The sequence below is a fragment of the Gadus morhua genome, chromosome 23 (genome assembly GCF_902167405.1).
Source record: "Gadus morhua chromosome 23, gadMor3.0, whole genome shotgun sequence".
Classification (NCBI taxonomy): domain Eukaryota; kingdom Metazoa; phylum Chordata; class Actinopteri; order Gadiformes; family Gadidae; genus Gadus; species Gadus morhua.
The window spans coordinates 8,149,902-8,170,826 of record NC_044070.1 but is presented as its reverse complement, the minus strand read 5'-3'; the positions used below and the strand labels follow the sequence as shown (position 1 = coordinate 8,170,826).

Genomic DNA, 20,925 nt, shown 5'->3' with positions numbered 1-20,925 from the left:
CTCCTTACCTTGTCTCCTTCCCCACATTCCCACTTCAACTCCTTGTCCTCAACTTGTCTCCTCTCCTCCCCTCATCTACTCTATATTTCTTGCCTCCACATCTAAGTAATTTCAAAGCTTATAGTCGCATTGCCCCAACAGAAGCACATAGACTAAAGGGCCGAGGCCTTTAGAGACTAAACACTACCATGATTCATTAACTGTTAGTGTATGTTATTCAGTTAGTGTAGTATAATATGTATAATATATTTTTCATTTAAGGGGGGGTCTGAACTCTATACCCCCCTGGCTACTTCACTGGTGTCACATGATGTTCTGGAACGTTCCTCTCACAGCTCAGTGGTCAGCATGCATCTGTAGTTTCCATCTCCACCCACCAGCCTCCATCTCTTTATGTATCTTCTGGTCTGTTCATCAGGTGAACCTCTGTGTCTTGGTCATTCTCAATGAGATGTGTTTGTTTTTTCACAGTGCTTCAGAGTAATGGTGACTGGACAGTTACTTACTCATCTAGTAATGTCTGCGCTTTAAGAGGAGCAACGGTTGACATCAACTGCACTTATGAATACCCTGACAACGTACAGTACCGCCCTACCACAGTCAAACCACTGTGGTTCACTAAAGCATCAAACTATCAGCCTGTTGTTCTGGAACACGATACAGAGTATACAGGTCGTGTTGAATTCAGCCGTGGAGAGGTCAATTGTACCGGGGCCAGATGTCATGGAACATGTACCCTGAGAATCAGAGACCTGAGACAGAGTGACTCTGCTGTCTACAAGTTTAGGTTCACAACAAACCAACCAGGTGGGGAATATACTGGTGACCCTGGAGTGAAGTTATCTGTAACAGGTAAACTATGATTGTGTGTGTGTGTGTGTGTGTGTGTGTGTGTGTGTGTGTGTGTGTGTGTGTGTGTGTGTGTGTGTGTGTGTGTGTGTGTGTGTGTGTGTGTGTTGTGTTATTATACTCAATAATATTTATTATTGAGTATAATTGTGTTTAAATTGTTCTCAGACCCAGACCTCCAGGTGAAGGTGTCCTTTCCTCACCCTACCAGTCCTACCAAGGCCAAGCTGGAGTGTCACAGCATGTGTGATCTAGCTGGTGACCCTCACTACATCTGGTTCAGGAATGGACAGAATGTACTACAGGGAATGAACTACTGGATCTACATTCAGTCTGGATACAGCTATTCATGTGCTGTTGAAGGATATGAACATCAACACTCTCCTTTAGTGTGTAGGTCCACTCCACAGTACACTGACATGATACCAGATGCAGACAACCTTTAAGGTTTTTAGGGTAAAGAACTACATGAATATTTACTATGAATGGGCCAAAAACCCTGGCATTTTATGTAATTAATTAAAGGTTCACTGTTAACAGATGCTCCAAAGACCCCCTCAGTCACCGCGAGTCCCTCTGGTGAAATAGAGGAGGGCAGTTCAGTGACTCTGAGCTGCAGCAGTGATGCCAACCCAGCAGCTAACTACACCTGGTTCAGGGTTAATAGAGATGGTTCCTCCAGGTACATGAACCAGGGACCACAGCTCATCTTTAGGCGGATCCTATCTTCCGACTCTGGACGATATCGCTGTGACACTCAGAATAAGCTAGGGGATAAATGTTTTTTCATCTCTATTAACGTAAAATGTGAGTAAAACACAATCCCAAACTTCAACATTAATTGTGAACCCAAACCTCACCACAATGGGATCTTCATTTTCGTTAATACTGTCATGAATTGAAATTTGCATATTATTTGACATGTTTTATGTGTCTCCAGATGGGCCTAAACACATATCTGTGTATTCAAGTCCCTCTGGTGAAATAGAGGAGGGCAGTTCAGTGACTCTGAGCTGCAGCAGTGATGCCAACCCAGCAGCTGAGTACACCTGGTTCAAGAACAACCAACCTCTGCTCTGGGAACCACCTCATACCTTCCCCTCATTCCGCCCTGAAGACAGAGGAACGTACCGCTGTCAAGCAGAGAACAAATATGGACAACTGCGCTCGAACTTGCTATTCATGGATGTCAAGTGTGAGTTGAATATCGGACTAACATGTTAACATCTTTTCTATATCTTGTCTTTAAAATGTAGAACTGGTATTGTATTACTGCTTTCCTGTAAACAACTATGAATCACTTATAACTTGCACACACCGGCGGTGGTTAGTGAGGTCCCCCTTCACTGTATAGCGTCTTTGAGTGTCTAGAAAAGCACTACATGAATTCAATCCATGATTATTATTATTGCAGTTTCATAACTTAAGGATAGATATTGTTATTTGGTGTTCCTGACAGACGCTCCAAAGACCCCCTCAGTGACCGTGAGACCCCCTGGTGAAATAGAGGAGGGCAGTTCAGTGACTCTGAGCTGCAGCAGTGATGCCAACCCAGCAGCTAACTACACCTGGTTCAAGAACAACCAACCTCTGCTCTGGGGACCAAGTCAACCTCATACCTTCCCCTCAGTCCGCCCTGAAGACAGAGGAACGTACCGCTGTCACGCAGAGAACAAATACGGACAACTGAGCTCTAACTTGCTATTCATTAATGTCCAGTGTGAGTTGAATATTGGACTGATATGTTAACACCTTTTCTATGTCTTGTCTTTAAAATGTAGATCTGGTATTCATGTATTACTGCTTGCCTGTAAACAACAATGACTCACTTATTATACTAGTATACCCAAGTGGGTGCTACACACTGGTGGTGGTTAGTGAGGTCCCCCTTCACTGTAAAGCATCTTTGAGTGTCTAAAAAAACACTAGATATATTCAATCCATTATTATTCTTATTGCAGTTTCATAACTTAAGGATGGATATTGTTATTTGGTGTTCCTGACAGACGCTCCAAAGACCCCCTCAGTGACCGTGAGTCCCTCTGGTGAAATAGAGGAGGGCAGTTCAGTGACTCTGAGCTGCAGCAGTGATGCCAACCCAGTAGCTAACTACACTTGGTTCAAGGAACATGAAGAAATGAAAGAATCAGGACAGAACTACACCATCACTAATATCACATCTGAGCATGGAGGAAACTATTACTGCCAAGCCCATAATGCAATCGGACTTCATAATGCTACCTTTTTGTTAATCCAAGGTAATTTCTAATTTAAAAGAAACGCACACCTTTTAAATAGTCTGAGGCCCACAGTTAAATGTTTGCCTATTTATGTTGCATTTTGCCATCGGTGTTTGAAATCAACTGACTATGTTCCAGTGACATCATCATCATCATCATCATCTCATCGAGCAATGGTAGCTGTAACAACCATTGCTGTCTTACTGGCCACCGTACTCCTCCTCGTCTTCCTCTGGATGAGGTAAGATATCTTCCTCGTTTCACATTCCTTCATTTGTCCTGTTGCTCCTTCACCTCTCTGTTCTCTTCTACAGAAGAAAGAGGGCCTCCAGTAAAGCATGTGGACAGGGAGGAAGGCCAGATACTGTGGAGGAGGTGAGACACAGGAAGCCATTTATTACTAACCCATCCTTTACTAAGACACACAATGGAAATACCCTGAGGCCACAGCACACCACACCGAGACCCTGTGGCCCCACAAGAGACTTCTAGTTGTTTCCTGAGTGACTGTCCATCTCTGTTGCCCTAGCCCTATCGCTACGAGAGACTGTACATTACAGTACCCGTGTGGTGCCCCGCGGCGGTGGTCCCCAGACCATATTATGAATCTCAAACGACTGCGTCGGGTTCTCCGACGTCTCGGGTTCTTCCACTTCCACATCAATCCGTAGTAGACTGAACCGCCACATGGAGGAGAAAGGGTTTCACGTGATTGTTGCCGGTGATTGTTTCCCCCCGGAGCCCTGCTGCCCGCTGTCTTGGACTCATCAAAGAGTTGCTCAGAAATGTACATTCATTGACGAGGACATGACATAGAACAATCAGTCTCGGATTTAAGAGTCACAACTTTACAAAGTCATGTTTGCTTAAAGGGTGAGATCCAGGGTGAGATCTGGGGAGATTTCTGCCAGTGAGCAGAATGGGAAGACTGGTGAATTGAAGCACTGAAGTCGAGAGATAAAAATGGTTTTAGGAGCTCAACAAATGGTGAAAAGCTTGCAGTAAGTGAGTGAGGCTTGCAGCAGCCTTCATGATGGGACCACTAGTCACCACCAATGGTCTCTAGATTAACCAGAAAAGCAAGACCTTCAGGACTGTCTTCAGGAAGTGTAAACTGTTTTCTAAATGTATTCTTCTGTCCTTGCTCCCGATAGCCACTACCAGGTCCTCTGTATGAAAACGTCTCAACTCTGACCAATCACTTGGCTCCTGCAGCACAGAGAGAACCAATAGAAGAGCAGGAGGAATATCACTATGCCAGCATCCATACCTCTCGTTCAGAGAACCAGGAAGTACCTCGCTGTTGGGTTGGCTCTAATGTCCAATCAGACCAAGCAGATGCTGTCTTTTATTCTGTGGTCAACATTAAGAGACTAAACGCTGTCCCTGGGTAAGCTTGTCTTGGTATTTCTAAATAGGGAATAGACTCTTGTTTTCGGACTTTATCAACCCAATTGGTCTGTTTCACAGGGTGACTGAAGTTCTGTTTTCTTTTCAGACAGAGTGACCAGACAGAGGCGGCAGAAACCTCAGAGTTGTACAGCACTGTCAAAAAACACCCCAGATATTGAAAGAGTTGTGGCAGCAGGATTTAAATAGTGGTACTAGGTAGAGGGTCTCATCCATTTAGTACACAGGTCACAGGACATTACGCTGGCTGCATGTCCTATGGAAATTTATTACATGGAATGAATACTTGCCACTATAGCTCATTCATGACCTGATTTATTTGACTTATTTACTTGATTGTGTCTGTTCCACTTGTGATGGCCCCAGCGAGGCCACATGTTATCCAGGTCCTCTTGCTCTTGAGGATATAGCTCTGCTTCATCGCTACCACCTGCTGGTTACCAGGATGTACTGCACCTGTGAGGGGAGGTCTTAGCGGTACCATCTAGTGGTTACCAGGATGTACTGCACCTGTGAGGGGAGGTCTTAAAGGAAACATATTATACCACCAGGTGTGAGTGTGATCAGCCTTACAAGCCGTTTTGAAAATCTGCCCCATATGACATCACTAGTGGGCGTGTCCATCTAGATCTGTGTTGGATAGATGAGCAACGTTTACTTCAGTCCACTGGGTAGGCTGTTAGACTGCTCTATCCAGCACAGATCTAGGTGGACACGCCCACTAGTGATGTCATATGGGGCAGATTTTCTAAACGGCTTGTAATCACACCCACACCTGGTTGTATAATATGTCCCCTTTAAGGGAAAATACCTGCCTGGCTTGGTTAGCTTACCATCTTAGCCATCTCCTGGCTGCACTTAATCATTATTTTGCATAGAATTGCCTCTGTCTATAGCTTTCCACAAATGAATAACACAGAAATGTTCAACCATACCGAGTGTGAGGCTCAAATTGATGTTGTGGTATATGTGGCTGTAAATGGGAGATATGTTGGGTAGTCTTGTGTAGGCCTACAATGCTGTTTTCTACTTCTCTGTACTTTAAATGGGATCTTTTATTTGTATGAACTTGCCTGAGGTAGACGTACCACACCATTACATTAAGTAGACGTTTATGTTTTCAATAGTCTTAGCCAGTATGTATTCCCTGAGGAGCAATAAAAAGATGAAAAAGAGATGAGTAAGTATACTTTTTTAAGACACAGGAGGTTGATATGAGATATGAATTATTATATCATTATTTGAGAAATAGTATAAAACGAGGAGATCTCAACATTGTCTTCCTCTGATGTCATTCATGTCGAGAAGAACTTGAGACGAGTCTGAGACTCTCATGAGACCAATCGGAGAGGTATGAGCCCCACAAGAGAACTTATTATTGTATGCCCAACGTCTCCTCCTTATCTGATTCATTACTTTTAAATATTCAACTGAGGCTATATATTAGAAGCCTACACAAGTGAGATCAATGAGAACCAATTAAAAATGAAATCATTTACTGTATAAAGCAATGTCTGTTAGTGCACGCCACCCAGGTGGCTTTTACTAGACTCCCTGATGACCAGGAGCACTGGGCAGACACAATTGGTTTCCTTGCAACATGTTTTATTGAAGACTTTTCCTCCAACTTTACCTTGAAAACTATACAGATAAACAAACACAGTATAACAGAAATCATGACATTATCTTTACATAAAATCATAAATTACACAGCGCACAGAGAGTCAAATAAGCAGAACAAATTACAGGAAAATAACAAACACATACGGAATGAAGCAACAGGGAGCTTGGACAAGATGGGAGAACGGGGTTGATAGGAAAGTAACCTGGGCTGAGCTGTGGAGAGCCGAGCCTCACCGCATTAAATTCCTCTTCCAGGCAGTATATAATGTGCTTCCAACAACAAACCTGCACACATGGGGCTTAGCCGAGACACCAGCATGCCCGTTGTGTTCCAAGCGAGGAACCCTTGGACTAATCCTCAGCAGCTGCACCAGGGCACTTGGAGATGGACAGTACCGCTGGAGGCATGATCAGGTTCTAGACCATCGCTGAAGTCATCAGCTAAGGGCTTGTGTTGGCAAAACGGTTCTGACCCTCCAAGAAAACCATCACCTTTGTCAGAGCTGGGGAGCAGTAAACCCTTGCCGGAAGAACATGTGCATGAATCCTTACCTCTGCAAAAGACTGGCAGCTGTTGGTGGATCTTGAGCATCAGCTGAAGTTTCGCCGGCCACATTGCAGTCACCACCCTGCGACCAGACATTGTCCTTGTGTCTGAGTCCAGCAAGCAAATTTGTGCTGCTTGAGCTGATCGTCCCATGGGAAGACCGCCTGGAAGAAGCCTTTGAGAGGAAGCTATCCAAGGACGCGGGACTGGTCCCTCTGACAGTCAGCAGGCTGGTTGGAGAGCAAGGTGTCTCCCGGAGGAGGTTGGATGCAGGGGTTTGCAGCCTGTTCCCTGGCCAGAGCATTCAGCTGTTTGAGCATCGAGGGGGAGAGAGAATGAGGAGAGCCATCCACAGTACCAGCGATGCGGCAGAGAGGCCCTCAAGATGGCTGTGGCTCAAAAGAGGAGAGCCATGGAGTCATGGTAGCTAGCTAGCCATCTGAACACAAGCTGGAGTCTGATCAGCCCTGGATTGATAACATGGAGGAGGGCGTATTATGTTAAAAGACCCGAAACGTCTGATGATTCCAGGCACATCGCTGATGATGTGTCCAGAGGCATCAGTAGATGTATGTACACAGCATCTTATAAAATGAAAATAAAAAATAAAATTAAAGCATATCTTTTACGATGACAATTAAAACAAAGATACATAGAGCTAGTGCATTGTCGAGAACAAACCTAATGAGAGCATCAGGTGAACTCCAATGGGAGGCAGTACACCTCTGCAATGGAAAAACATGCTGGTCAGCGCATTCATTCCAAAACAGATTGAGTTTTTCTTTACCTCTGAGTAATATGGTGCAAACCTGGCATTTAATGTATTTGCAAGTAAAACATTTTCTTCACAATACTGTAACATATGGCACATGTTTTCATGTTGTGCCCCTATTTGAAAACTGTCCACAAAATCGTGGTTTCCCTTGAGAATGTATCGGGCAAAGTCGTTTTCTTTAACATGACATCTATGCCTGGCCTTTTTGTTGCAGCTCATTTCAAAAACAATTGAGAGGTTTTAGGCATGTACTCAATGGTGATCCATGTGGTACATTAAGTTACATGAATTCTGTGTGAAATTAACTAAAGGTTCTGTAAGTTCTTCATAGTTGATAATCATATAAAACATATATCTGGTACATCACATTTGATTTGTATAATTGAGGCATTGCATCCAGCAATATTGGTATTGTATTGAGACAAATTTTGAGAGACTCTAGGCATGAAATACCTGTAATAAAATGTAGAGAACTCACAAAGATCATTGTGAGACTGAACTATGGTGATTTCTCAGCAGTGACAATTGAGATGGATGACAAATTTAACCAAATCTCTCTTTGGCCTTGACTAAAGCAAAATAGATCATGTTAATGTGTAAGAAAGGAGATCTAATTTTTCATTTTACTTTGCAATGGGTTGTTTTTGAGAGACAACACGTTTAAAGGGATTGGTTAGGAACCATTACATGTTGTCTCCAAGGAACCTGTAATTCATAGTGAACACATTCTTCTCTCTAGAGTTCTGATTTATCATAATTTCACTAGTGAACACATGAGTGTTCTTCTCTCTGGAGTTTTGGTCAATCTGTGGTCATCTTTTCAGCATCTTTCCAGTTTGCCAAAGTAAAGAAACCCTTATTAATCTGCCTCCTCCAAGAGTTATTGCATTGATGTGGTAAAGCATGGACCTAGTCCTGGTAGGGTGTTGAAGGTCACCCAGCTTCTGGACAGAGGAAAGCCCACGGATTTAGTTTAGTTGGATCTTCGATGTTTTCGGTTTTGACAAAGGGTTGCTTTACTTTATGAATGTCAAATGATGGAAATCAGGTATGTGAAAACTATTGTTTATAAAGAAAAGTTATCAGGGGAACACAGTGCTTGATGTTCTCTCTAGAGCTGTGCTTTCCCACATCCTGGGTATAGCATGAGAGGTAAGCCACAGGGGAAACGTTGACACACTATAGTGTGTGTGTGTGTGTGTGTGTGTGTTTGTGTTTGCAGATCTGTGTGTGTTTGTAAATCTGTGTGTATTTGTGTTCACCTGCCTGCATGCACACATGTGAGGTTTTAGAGGTGATTATATGCCAGTGGTTACCAGGCTTCGGTTCATCGTGCTGCGTGTGAAGGTGTTAAGCGGAGGAAGTCTTTCAATGCTGTTTGTTTTCTGTTCAGCTCGCTGCATGAACTGGAACCACAGACTAGATGTCAGACCAGCTTCCTCTTCGACAGTAACTTTTATCTCTATCGATAACAAATATAATTCAGAGATTTTTCCTTGCATTAACTTTCATTGTATTTTCTACGTGCAAGTGTGATTAAGAATCCCCCAGAACAGCATAGTGAGAGAAGATAGGACTCACTATGAATTTAAGATCAGCAGCAAGAGGATTTCTAGCTTTCCTTCTGTCAGTACCAGGTTAGTTCATTTATGTTAACATTTAGTTGAACATTTTCAATAACATGAAAACCAAGCAACTGGAATAAGGAGAGGGTGAAACCACAGCATGTTGAAGATAGAATAATAGTAAATAGAACATTAAAGAATCACCCTCTAGAACGCAGTGTTTGGTTAACAAAGCACTATAATGGAGAACGGTCCACTTTACATACTACAGTTATGGTTCATTAGTAATTGGAAAATACCACTTCATTGCAAGTTGTATACAGTCTCTTGTATTGAAAGTATTGCTTTTAAGATAACAATACTCATTTGAGATATGTGGGGTATTTCCTGGTTGCTAGTCAATCCTGAACTATTTACATCATCGAAGGGTTTATTTAGTTATTTTCATACTTTTTGAAAAAACAACTTGTCAAAAGCTAATGTTGTTCCCCCATTTATTCTATTAATGATGATTTATGCATGAAATCTTCTGCAACGTTAAAATTCTGATTCAGTGATACGGTAGACACTGCATGCCATCTCATGTCCTCCCTCCTCTCTCCTGTCTCCTGCTCTCCTCTCATCGTCTTCTCTCCTCTCTCCTGCTCTCCTCTCTTATTCTCCTATCCTCTCCTCCTTCTTGTCACTACTCCACTCTTTTCCATGTCTCCACTCTTTTCACCTCCTTCCCTTGTCTCCTTGCCACTATTCCCACTTCAACCCCTTGTTTTCAATCCTATCCTTGTCTCCTCTCCTCCTCCCATCTACTCTATATTCCTTGCCTCCACATCTAAGTAATTTCAAAGCTTATAGTCGCATTGCCCCGACAGAAGCACATAGACCATAGGGCCGAGGCCTTTAGAGACTAATCACTACCATTATTCATTAACTGTTAGTGTATGTTATTCAGTTAGTGTAGCATAATATGTATAATACATTTTGCATTTAAGGGGGGGTCTGAACTCTACACCCCCCTGGCAACTTCACTGGTTTCACATGGTGTTCTGGAACGTTCCTCTCACAGCTCAGTGGTCAGCATGCATCTGTAGTTTCCATCTCCACCCACCAGCCTCCATCTCTTTATGTATCTTCTGATCTGTTATTCAGGTGAACCTTTGTGCCTTGTTCATTCTCAATGAGATGTGTTTGTTTTTTCACAGTGCTTCAGGGTAATGATGAATGGACAGTTACTTACTCATCTAGTAATGTCTGCGCTTTAAGAGGAGCAACGTTTGACATCAGCTGCACTTATGAATACCCTGACAACGTACAGCACCTCCTGACCATAGTCAATACACTGTGGTTTACTAAAGGAGACAAGTATCAGCCAGTTGATCTGGAAAACGATACAGACTATACAGGTCGTGTTGAATCCAGCTGTGAAGATGTCAGCTGTACCGGGTCCAGATGTCATGGAAAATGTTCCCTGAGAATCAAAGACCTGAGACAGAGTGACTCTGCTGTCTACAAGTTTAGGTTAACAACAAACCAACCAGGTGGGGAATATACTGGTGACCCTGGAGTGACTTTATCTGTAACAGGTAAACTATAATGTGTGTGTGTGTGTGTGTGTGTGTGTGTGTGTGTGTGTGTGTGTGTGTGTGTGTGTGTGTGTGTGTGTGTGTGTGTGTTGTGTTGTGTTGTGTTATATTTATTATTGAGTATAATTGTGTGTAACTTCTTCTCAGACCTCCAGGTGAAGGTGTCCTTTCTTTACCCTACCGATCCTACCAGGGTAAAGTTGGAGTGTCACAGTATGTGTAATCTAGCTGGTGACCCTCGCTACATCTGGTTCAGGAATGGACAGAATGTACTACAGGGAATTAACTACTGGATCTACATTCAGTATGGATACAACTATTCATGTGCTGTTGAAGGATATGAACATTTCCTCTCTCCTTTAGTGTGTAAGTCCACTCCACAGTACACTGACATGATACCAGATGCAGACAACCTTTTAGGCTTTTAGGGTAAAGAACTACATGAATATTTACTATGAATGGACCAAAACCACTGGCATTTTATCTAATTAATTAAATGCTAACTTTTAACAGATTCTCCAAAGACCCCCTCAGTGACTGTGAGTCCCTCTGGTGAAATAGAGGAGGGCAGTTCAGTGACTCTGAGCTGCAGCAGTGATGCCAACCCAGCAGCTAACTACACCTGGTTCAGGGTTAATAGAGATGGTTCCTCCAGGTACATGAACCAGGGACAGCAGCTCATCTTTAAACTGATCCTATCTTCAGACTCTGGACAATTTCGCTGTGACACTGTGAATAAACTAGGGGAAAGATCGTTCTCTATCTCTATTAACGTAAAATGTGAGTTCACACAATCCAAAACTTCAACATTAATTATGAACCCAAACTTTGCCACAATGGGATTTTCATTTTCTTTAATACTGTCATGAATTTAAATGTACATGCTATTTTTGCATGTTTCTATGTATCTCCAGATGGTCCTAAACACATATCTGTGTTATCAAGTCCCTCTGGTGGAATAAAGGAGGGCAGTTCAGTGACTCTGAGCTGCAGCAGTGATGCCAACCCAGCAGCTGAGTACACCTGGTTCAAGAACAACCAACCTCTGCTCTGGGGACCAAGACAACCTCATACCTTCCCCTCAGTCCGTCCTGAAGACAGAGGAACGTACCGCTGTCAAGCAGAGAACAAATATGGACAACTGAGCTCGAACTTGCTATTCATGGATGTCCAGTATGAGTGGAATATTGGACTAATATGTTAACATCTTTTCTATATCTTGTCTTTAAAATGTAGAGCTGGCATTCATGTATTACTACTTGCCTGTAAACAACATTGACTCACTTATTATACTAGTATACCCAAGTGGGTGCTACACACTGGTGGTGGTTAGTGAGGTCCCCCTTCCCTGTAAAGCGTCTTACAGTGTCTAGAAAAACACTATATGAATTCAATCCATTATTATTATTATTGCAGTTTCATGACTTAAGGATGGATATTTTTATTTTGTGTTCTTGACAGACGCTCCAAAGAACCCCTCGGTGACCGTGAGTCCCTCTGGTGAAATAGAGGAGGGCAGTTCAGTGACTCTGAGCTGCAGCAGTGATGCCAACCCAGCAGCTGAGTACACCTGGTTTAAGGAACATGAAGACTCAGTGAGAGAATCAGGACAGAACCACACCATCACTAATATCACATCTGAGCATGGAGGAAACTATTACTGCCAAGCCCATAATGCAATCGGACTTCATAATGCTACCTTTTTGTTAATCCAAGGTAATTGTTCATTTAAAAATCACACACACCTTCAACACAGACACAGGCACACATTTAAACATTGGCCTAATTATGTTGTAGTTTGTATTCAGTGTTTGAAATCGAAATCAACATCATGGACAACAGTCGCAGTGAGAACCATTGTTGCCTTACTGGCCACCGTACTCCTCCTCGGCTTCCTCTGGATGAGGTGAGATATTCTCTCTTTCTTGTTTTCCATTCCTTCACCTCTCCTGTTACTTCATCATCTCTCTGTCTTCTTCTCCAGAAGAAAGTGGGCCTCCAGAAAAGCATGTGGACAGGGAGGAAGGCCAGTGGAGGAGGTGAGACACAGGAAGCCATTTATTACTAACCCATCCTTTACTAAGACACACGGTGGAAATGCCCCATCATGTGGAGGCCTCAACACAAGACCACACAAGAGACTTCTAGTTTCCTAAGTAAGTCCTTCTCTGTTGCTCTAGCCCGGTCGCTAGGAGAGACAGGTCATCACAGTGTCTGTGTTTTCATAAAGAACTGTCTGAAGTTCAACCCTGGCCCGATTTGGACATTTCAGAACTGGAGATAACTTGACATTTTTTACATTTTACTGCTCGGTTCGAATCCCGACCGGTAGGCAAAAATAAAAAGGAGTCGTCATCCATGGATGAGGTGCCCATGAGCAAGGCACCTGAAACCCCCACCTGCTCCCTGGGAGATGCACTGCGGCTGTCCCGGTATTCTGGTGTGCCCCATGTGTTCACCTGCTCCCTGATGGGTTAAAAGCAGAGAAATAATGTCCCCCAAAAAGCGACAGTAAAGGATACCTTAACTTGGCGCCCCTAATGTTTTAACCGGAAGACTGTATGATAATCTGAGAATAGAAACTTTTGTTTGTTTTCAAACTGGGATCTGGTGAGATTTTTGCCGGTGTAACGGGGGGGCTAGGCAGAACCCAAGTGCACAGTTGTAGAACAATTTCAAGGATTTATTCTGGTACAGGATCGGGCAGGCAGGGAGCAGACAGTAAGTCACCGACAGGTGGGCAGGGAATTGTCGGTGGGTCAGCAGGCGAGAAGTCGGCAACGGGAGGGCAGAAGAGCAGATCGGGAGTCAGGAACTGGACAGCAGACAGACCGACAGGGACTAGACGTCGGGCGGGCGGTCAGGCAGGCGAAGGGTCGATAACAGGAAGTCAGGCAGGTGGATCAGGAGGCAGGGACAGAGGAGCAGAAAGACCTACAGGGACTGGACGGCAGGCAGGAGGTCAGACAGGCGAGGGTTCGTTAACAGGCAGAGTGGAGTAGACAAAGTCAATCGGGAGTTGCGGGATAGCTCTGAATGAAACAAGAGACATCTGGCAAGGACTGAGTGAAAGGAGAGGACTGTTATAGGGGGAGCAGGTGGTTGGGTTAATTAGGGGAACTCAGGGTGGCAGGCAGGTGAATGGGAATACCGGGGGACGGACCATGACAGCCGGTGTGCAGAAAGAGAAGATGTATGAATGTATTTCTTGTTTTAAAGAAGTAAATGAAGATGTTGTTCAAAGACCAGATGGGTCTTTCTAGCTCAACAGTTGTAGGAAACCTTTCAGAATGGACTTGAAGTGAGGCCTCCAGCAGCCTGCATGGTGGGACCACTAGTCACCACCAAGGGTCTCTAGATTAACCAGAAACACATGACCTCCAGGACTTTTCACGAAGAGTAAAGTGTTTTCTAAATGTACTCTTCTGGCTTCACTTTTCATCAGCTACTTCATGTTCCTGTGTATACAAGCATCCCTCGGCGCCTGCAGCACAGAGAGAACCAATAGAAGAGCAGGATGGCCATCACTGTGCCATCATCCACACCTGTTGCTAAGACATCCAGGAATTGCGTCACTGATTGGCTGGCTCCTTTGTTCAATCAGACCACACAGATGAGATCCTTTAATCTGTGGTCAACATAGACTATATGTTTGTAACTTAACCAACCCAATGGATCTGCTGAAGTTCAGATCCCCTCTCGAAGCTGCACATCCTAAGGTGCTTAGGTTCCTGTGCTGTATAATGCTGTTTTCAACTTCTCTATCATTAATATGGGATCTTTGCATTTTAGTAATTGTATTTATTTGAATATGGTGATCCTGTGATGGTCATTGCCATTATTGCGCTATATTAATCAATTGATAACGTGAATATGAAAGTAACCAATCTCATTGGACCTTTGAGAGGTAACCTAACGTGATGCTTACATTAACAAAAAAAAGTTTGTCATGCCTCATTCTGATAGTTTTTGATTTCGACTCTTTTTAAATAAATGACTTATTTTAATGTGTTGACTCCAGCTATTGTCACGATTCCTGAGGTTGGTCTAGTTGTAACACGCACTTCTACATCAAGTAGATGTTTAGATATGAGCATTCAATGGGTTTAGCAAGTATTTAGAATCCTATAATGTGGGCCTGTGAAGCCCTTTGAGACTGTAACTGGGATTACAGTTTTCTTCAATTGCTTGGACACATTTTGCAAAATTTGACTCATTGTGGCAAAACTCAACACACAAACAAATAAGACACAACACTGGGAAATAAACCATTCACATCTATGTCAAATTGAAACTCGGCTATCAAAACCTAACAATTCTTTGTAAAAATGGCACTCTGATGTCAAAATGATACACACTTGCATCATATGAATACACTTTCAGATCAGCAACAACACACTAGTCTACTTTATATAAAACACTGCAGTTTGTCCTCTTGCTTTTGCTGCATCCATGCTTGCAAAGTTCTCAAAATGGCTTAACTGAGGCCTTTTTGTAGCTGGCTGATTGGTGTTAAGTTTTGGAAAAAAGTGTTTTCAGGGCGCCAATACGAAAGGCACCAAACCTGAAACAAACAAAAAAGCACAAAGAAGAGGGAGAGAAAATATCAGGTAGAAAGCGTAAGGAGATTTATTTGGGTTGCTATGAACGTTGAGTTTTCAGCACGATTCAGGGCAGTCCAACCTGACGTGTTCGGGGCTGACAACCTTTATCCGTGAAATATCACGAGCAAACTAATGATGCAATATGGAAAATAATAAAATAACACCATCATTTTGGGCAGTCCGCGATTATTTCAATTATCTCTGTGTCATGTCTGAAAAGGGGAAGATGACAAACAATTTTTCTGCACACTGTCCACTGTTCTGTTCTGTCCTCTTCTTTTCTGAAATGCCAGAGCCTAATTAAAAGCAGCCTAGGCACAGCCACATTGTCTTCATACTTGGACAGTATAATATCTTAAAAGTTATGAAATACTAGAAGAAATATTGAATATGTTATTTAAGGGTAATTAATAAGCATCTGATGTTATACAATCATCTGGCTATCTACATTGCATAACAACATTTATATTTTTAAATCATTTGTTAATTCAGGTTGAAGATAGTTGCAGCTCAAAATATGACACGTTAAAAATAAACATTTCCCAATCAATTATCATTGATTGGGAAATGTTATTATCTGTGAATATCTTCAGTCTAGTAGGATTCTGGTATAGTATCTTGAAACCCTGGCAAGTGGTTATTTAAACACAAAATTGCGTAAGGGCTGTGGGCCTACATTTTGTTGGGCCTACAAGTCAAAGGCCTTTTTTTCGCCCCAGTCCGTACCTTTGCATATATCACGAAAAGTCTTGCAGGACTTAAGCAACAAAAGTGTCCAGACAGTGAGAAGATGGCTCGGTCTGAGCATAAAACCTGCAACGTCATTCATCAGAGCATACGTGAAGGGGGGTTAGGAGTTCCAGACTTTGAGTGGACTTAGTGTAAATCGCCACTAGGCTGTCACATTTATTAAACATGCTTAACAATGACGATAGCGCCGTACGGGAAATGGCCCGTGCTTCCCTTTTTCTTGACCTTGGGAAGCGCAAGTCCCCCTCGCCCGAGAATCGGAACCCAGCTTTCTAGGCACCCGTAGAGCTTGATCTGACTGATGATGAGTTGTTACTGATTTGCAAACCATTCGCTCACCAGTAGTCAAGCTTTTTGAATCATTCATTCACCAGTATTGAAGCTTTTTGTGTACCTTCATGTAAAGTCATGCATCACATTCACACTGAGTTGTTACTCTTTCGCAAACCATTTGTTCACCAGTAGTTAAGCATTTTGAATCATTTGTTTACCAGTAGTGAGGCTTTCTGTTTACCTTCATGGAAATTCATGTATCATACTGAGTTGATACTCTTTCACAAACCATTCGTTCACCATTAGTTAAGCTTTTTTAATAATTTGTTTACCAGTAGTGAAGCTTTTTGTGTACATTTGTGTAAAGCCATGCATCATACTGAGTTGTTACTCTTTCGCAAACCCTTCGTTCACCAGTAGTTAAGCTTTTTGATCCGTTCGTTCACCATTCGTTTACCAGTAGTGAAGCACTTTCACAGTTTAGTTATAAAACCCCAAACCACTGTTGATGAAAGGCATATTAAAATGAAACAAAAACAGAGGTTTAAACTTCAAACAATGCATTTCTCACAAACAGGCACTGAACACTGAAAAAATCACACATACAAAAGAGCTGTCTGCATCAACAAAACTCAATATAAACGGTACTGATGGTGTTTTGATAAAACACACAACAGTGTTATGGCAAGTGACCAAAATGCAGACTGCTTCAACCTTTACAATTTGAATAAGTGGCAATTGTCATGCAGCAATCTGCCTATTGGAGCATCTTTGTGGTCATTCGCCAACCAATGAGTCCACTAGATGAATGGGTGATGGCTCATTAGTGTCCTTTCTGTGCAGTTTCCCCGCAGTCTACAAACCTGAGATTTGTAGGCTAACCAATCCCTGACCAGGTACCTCCAAATCGCCCCTTCCATACTGTAATAAAGTAGTAGAAGACAAGAAAATAAACATTAGGATTGTACATTAATGAACATGTCTAGAACATGTACAACTCAAAGATTACTTTATTTGCACGATTCAGAAAGGATGCTGGTCCTCTGGCCATTGTGTTTGATCATATTAAAAAGAACAAAAGGCGTAGCCATGAATACAGTTAATAGGACGGGAAGGTACAGGCTATGTAAGCTGTAGTATGTTCAGGACACCGTATCGAGAAAAATCACAACGACATGTTGCTACTAGTCCTCTCCCCGCTGCTCTTCTCCCTCTACACTAATGACTGCACCTCAAATAACTTGTCCGTAAAACTCCTGAATTTTGCAGATGACACCACTGTCATTGGTTTGATCCAGGATGGTGATGAGACTGCTTACGGACAGGAGGTGAAACAGCTGGTCCAATGGTGCAGTCAGCACCACCTGGAGTTAAACCACAAGAAGACTGTGGAGATGACAGAGGACTTTCAGAGATGTCCCCCCCCCCCCCCCCCCCCCCACACACACACCATCCAGAACGACATAGTGTCCACTGTCGATTCCTTTAGGTTCCTAGGTACAACCATTTCACAGGACCTAAAATGGTGTCCCCACATTTACTCTGTCCAGAAAAAGGCCCAGCAGAGATTAACTTCCTGCGACAACTCAGGAAGTTGAATCTGCCTAAAGAGCTGCTGACCACCTTCTAGTCAGCCATCATCCAGTCTGTCATCTGCACCTCGATCACTGTCTGGTTTGGTTCAGCCACCAAACGGGACAGGGCCAGACTGCAACGGACAATACGGGCTGCGGAGAAGATCCTTGCGGCTGACCTTCCCATCATCATCAAACCACAGCATGTGGAAGATAGAAGAATAGCAAATATAACATTAAAGTTAACTTGATTCCCCCCTGGCTCCAATGGTGTCACATGATGTTCTGGAACGTTCCTCTCACAGCTCAGTGGTCAGCATGTATCTGTAGTAGTTTCCATCTCCACCAGTGGTGTAGTCTACGTGATACGCAGGTATACGCCGTATACCCACTAGGAACGCACCAGGATTTGCGTATACCCACTTAAAAATTTGCACGGATACGTATCAATCGTCTTGTGACAGATCTTTCACTTCTGTGTTTATTTTTCGGAAATATCGGTTGGGTATAACTGCAATAAAATATTTTAAGCAGGGGAAGTTATCTCCTACATTCACCATTCATAAAATTCCCGCTGCGCGCTCGCGCTCTGCCCTGCCTCTGTTACGAAGCGCGAAGCTGCCCCTGCATCTCTGCACGTTAGTTGGCGGGCCGAGCCCCTCCTTCTCGCGTGTGTGTGCGTGTGTGTGCGTGCGTGGGCATGCGTGTGTGTGCGTGCGTGTGTGTGTGTGCGTGTGTGTGTGTGTGTGTGTGTGTGTGTGTGTGTCCAGTCCTCCCATATTAATGTGTAAACCACATAATAAGTAGTCAACAGAAGACAATGTTTTAATCCCACTTTAATCCCATGTTTTTTTTATTTTTTTTTATTTAAGGTGCAGTAATTTCACACTTTTACACAATTCAAATACTGTATGGTATGTTAGATAACAACAGTAAGAGCTCAAATTAGAGCAATTGAAAGAGTGAAACATTAGTCTCCTGTCATCTCCTTCTCATGCACTGGTTAGCCATGGATGTAAACAGTTCATTAAATTATTTTGAGTAGATTTTGTCCTTGTTTAGCATGTGCTATTGCTACTATAGATATACAAAAGACAACTTGTCATTTTTGTGTTCTATTTGTTCATACTGTTATTAAAACTGATAAACCTACTCAGCTTTCCATGATTGTTATACTCTTAAATCAGCGGGTTGTAGACCCCTGCGTTGGTGAGTGTGGTGCGACACCCCATAAGCGCCACACACGTAGCCTACCGGTCGGACGGGTTTGTACGAGGCTGGAAGGGAATCATCACAGTATACCCACTACAATAAAATAGACTACACCACTGATCTCCACCCACCAGCCTCCATCTCTTCTGATCTGTTCATCAGGTGAACCTCTGTCTCTTGTTCATTCTCAATGAGATGTGTTTGTTTTTTCACAGTGCTTCAGGGTCATGGTGACCTGACAGCACGTGGTGTTGAGTGTAAGTCCACTACACAGTACACTGACATGATACCAGAGGTAATTGAAAGTAACGAACTACATGTTACTATGAACCAGCGCAGAGCCCGTTCAAAACGGGCCTGTTCAGAACGGGCCGTTTGCTTGGCCTCCTGCACGGCTGCTTGCAGCTTTATCGAGCGTCGCTCCTTTAAAGTACTTCACACTCGACACAGCACTTCCTGTGTTCTCAGTAACATGCCTGCCATGTGAGAAGTTAAGTTACAATTAACTTAACTTCTCACACTGAACTTTTTACCATGCTACTGTCTAGCTCAGACTGAGCTAAGGACAAAATCTGAGTTGATCTATGTAACCGTGAAATGTGAGTAAAACATATATTTAACATCATATTACAGATGTTATAAAATAAATAATTGAATCTTGTCCACATTAGTCCTCATTGAGTTCATTTTGTAATAAATCCATGAACATTTTAATTATCATTAATACTGTCATGAATATAAATGTACATGCTGTTGTACATGTTTCTTTGTGTCTCCAGATGGGCATTAGATATGTAGTAGTGTTTTATTCATATAAAACATATATTCTGTAACATACTGACATTTTACTTACTACTAAACACGGTTTCATAACTTCAGGAAGAACATTGATGATTTTGTGTTCATAACAGACGCTCCAAAGACCCCCTCAGTGACCGTGAGACCCTCTGGTGAAATAGAGGAGGGCAGTTCAGTGACTCTGAGCTGCAGCAGTGATGCCAACCCAGGAGCTGAGTACACCTGGTTCAAGAACAACCAACCTCTGCTCTGGGAACCAAGTCAACCTCATACCTTCCCCTCAGTCCGCCCTAAAGACAGAGGAACGTACCGCTGTCAGGCAGAGAACCAATACGGACTTCTGAGCTCTAACTCGATATTCATGGATGTCCAGTGTGAGTTGAATATCTGTCTAATATGAAAAAATCGTATCTATATATAGTATTCAAAATGTCAAACTGGTATTCATCTATTGCTGTATGCCTGTAAAATACTTTTTGCTCATTAAAATATAGTAGTATTTTATCAGTATAAACAATATTTTGTAACATAGTTGCATCGCAGTTAATACTAAACATGGTTTCATAACTTCAGGAAGATTACTGATCATTTGTGTTCATGACAGATGCTCCAAAGACCCCCTCAGTGACCGTGAGTCCCTCTGGTGAAATAGAGGAGGGCAGTTCAGTGACTCTGAGCTGCAGCAGTGATGCCAACTCAGCAGCTACCTACACCTGGTTCAAGGTTACTAGAGCTTATCCCTCCAGAGAGATGAAGGAGGGACAACAGCTCGTCTTTAGCTACATCCTGTCTTCAGAATCTGGACAGTATCACTGTGAAGCTATATGAACATCTTTACTGTACCGACAGCGATATATTGTTTCACTTCTTATGACAAATGTACTTGTTGTAAGTCGCTTTGGATAAAAGCGTCTTCTAATTGCCCTAAATGTAAATGTAAATGTAAATACATACATACATACATACATACATACATGCATACATACATACATACATACATACATGCATACATGCATACATACATACATACATACATACATACACACATACATATATAACATATATAACATATATACACATACATGCATACATTCCTCGCTTTATCGTTAAGAGGACTCAATCTGC

At 42.6% G+C, this 20,925-nt stretch overlaps 2 protein-coding genes across 10 annotated transcripts in view; both read left to right on the top strand.

The window, feature by feature from the left end:
- The window catches only part of LOC115536915 (B-cell receptor CD22-like), a 132,093-nt gene that overhangs the window by 87,909 nt on the left and 23,259 nt on the right, over positions 1-20,925 (top strand). For 2 of the 8 annotated variants that reach the window (XM_030348388.1, XM_030348387.1), the window contains 10 exons: positions 472-852; positions 1,018-1,242; positions 1,390-1,656; positions 1,790-2,044; positions 2,309-2,569; positions 2,856-3,107; positions 3,228-3,330; positions 3,404-3,464; positions 4,244-4,479; positions 4,592-4,745. In XM_030348388.1, coding sequence (XP_030204248.1) covers positions 472-852; positions 1,018-1,242; positions 1,390-1,656; positions 1,790-2,044; positions 2,309-2,569; positions 2,856-3,107; positions 3,228-3,330; positions 3,404-3,464; positions 4,244-4,479; positions 4,592-4,688 — 2,138 coding nt within the window. In that variant the 3' untranslated portion in view covers positions 4,689-4,745. Of the gene's footprint in view, positions 1-471; positions 853-1,017; positions 1,243-1,389; positions 1,657-1,789; positions 2,045-2,308; positions 2,570-2,855; positions 3,108-3,227; positions 3,331-3,403; positions 3,465-4,243; positions 4,480-4,591; positions 4,748-20,925 lie in introns of those variants that run through there. The other 6 variants (XM_030348390.1, XM_030348389.1, XM_030348386.1 and 3 more) reach the window with 6 other exon arrangements.
- On the top strand, positions 8,739-12,495 carry LOC115536923 (sialoadhesin-like). 2 transcript variants are annotated; one of them, XM_030348420.1, is made up of 7 exons: positions 8,739-8,893; positions 8,976-9,081; positions 10,209-10,589; positions 10,737-10,955; positions 11,103-11,369; positions 11,504-12,305; positions 12,387-12,495. In XM_030348420.1, the coding sequence occupies exons 2-6, from the start codon at positions 9,027-9,029 to the stop codon at positions 11,791-11,793; spliced, it is 1,212 nt and encodes a 403-aa protein (XP_030204280.1). In that variant the 5' UTR covers positions 8,739-8,893; positions 8,976-9,026; the 3' UTR covers positions 11,794-12,305; positions 12,387-12,495. The 2 variants fall into 2 exon arrangements, with proteins under 2 accessions (XP_030204280.1, XP_030204279.1); XM_030348419.1 differs by having other exon boundaries at positions 8,739-9,081.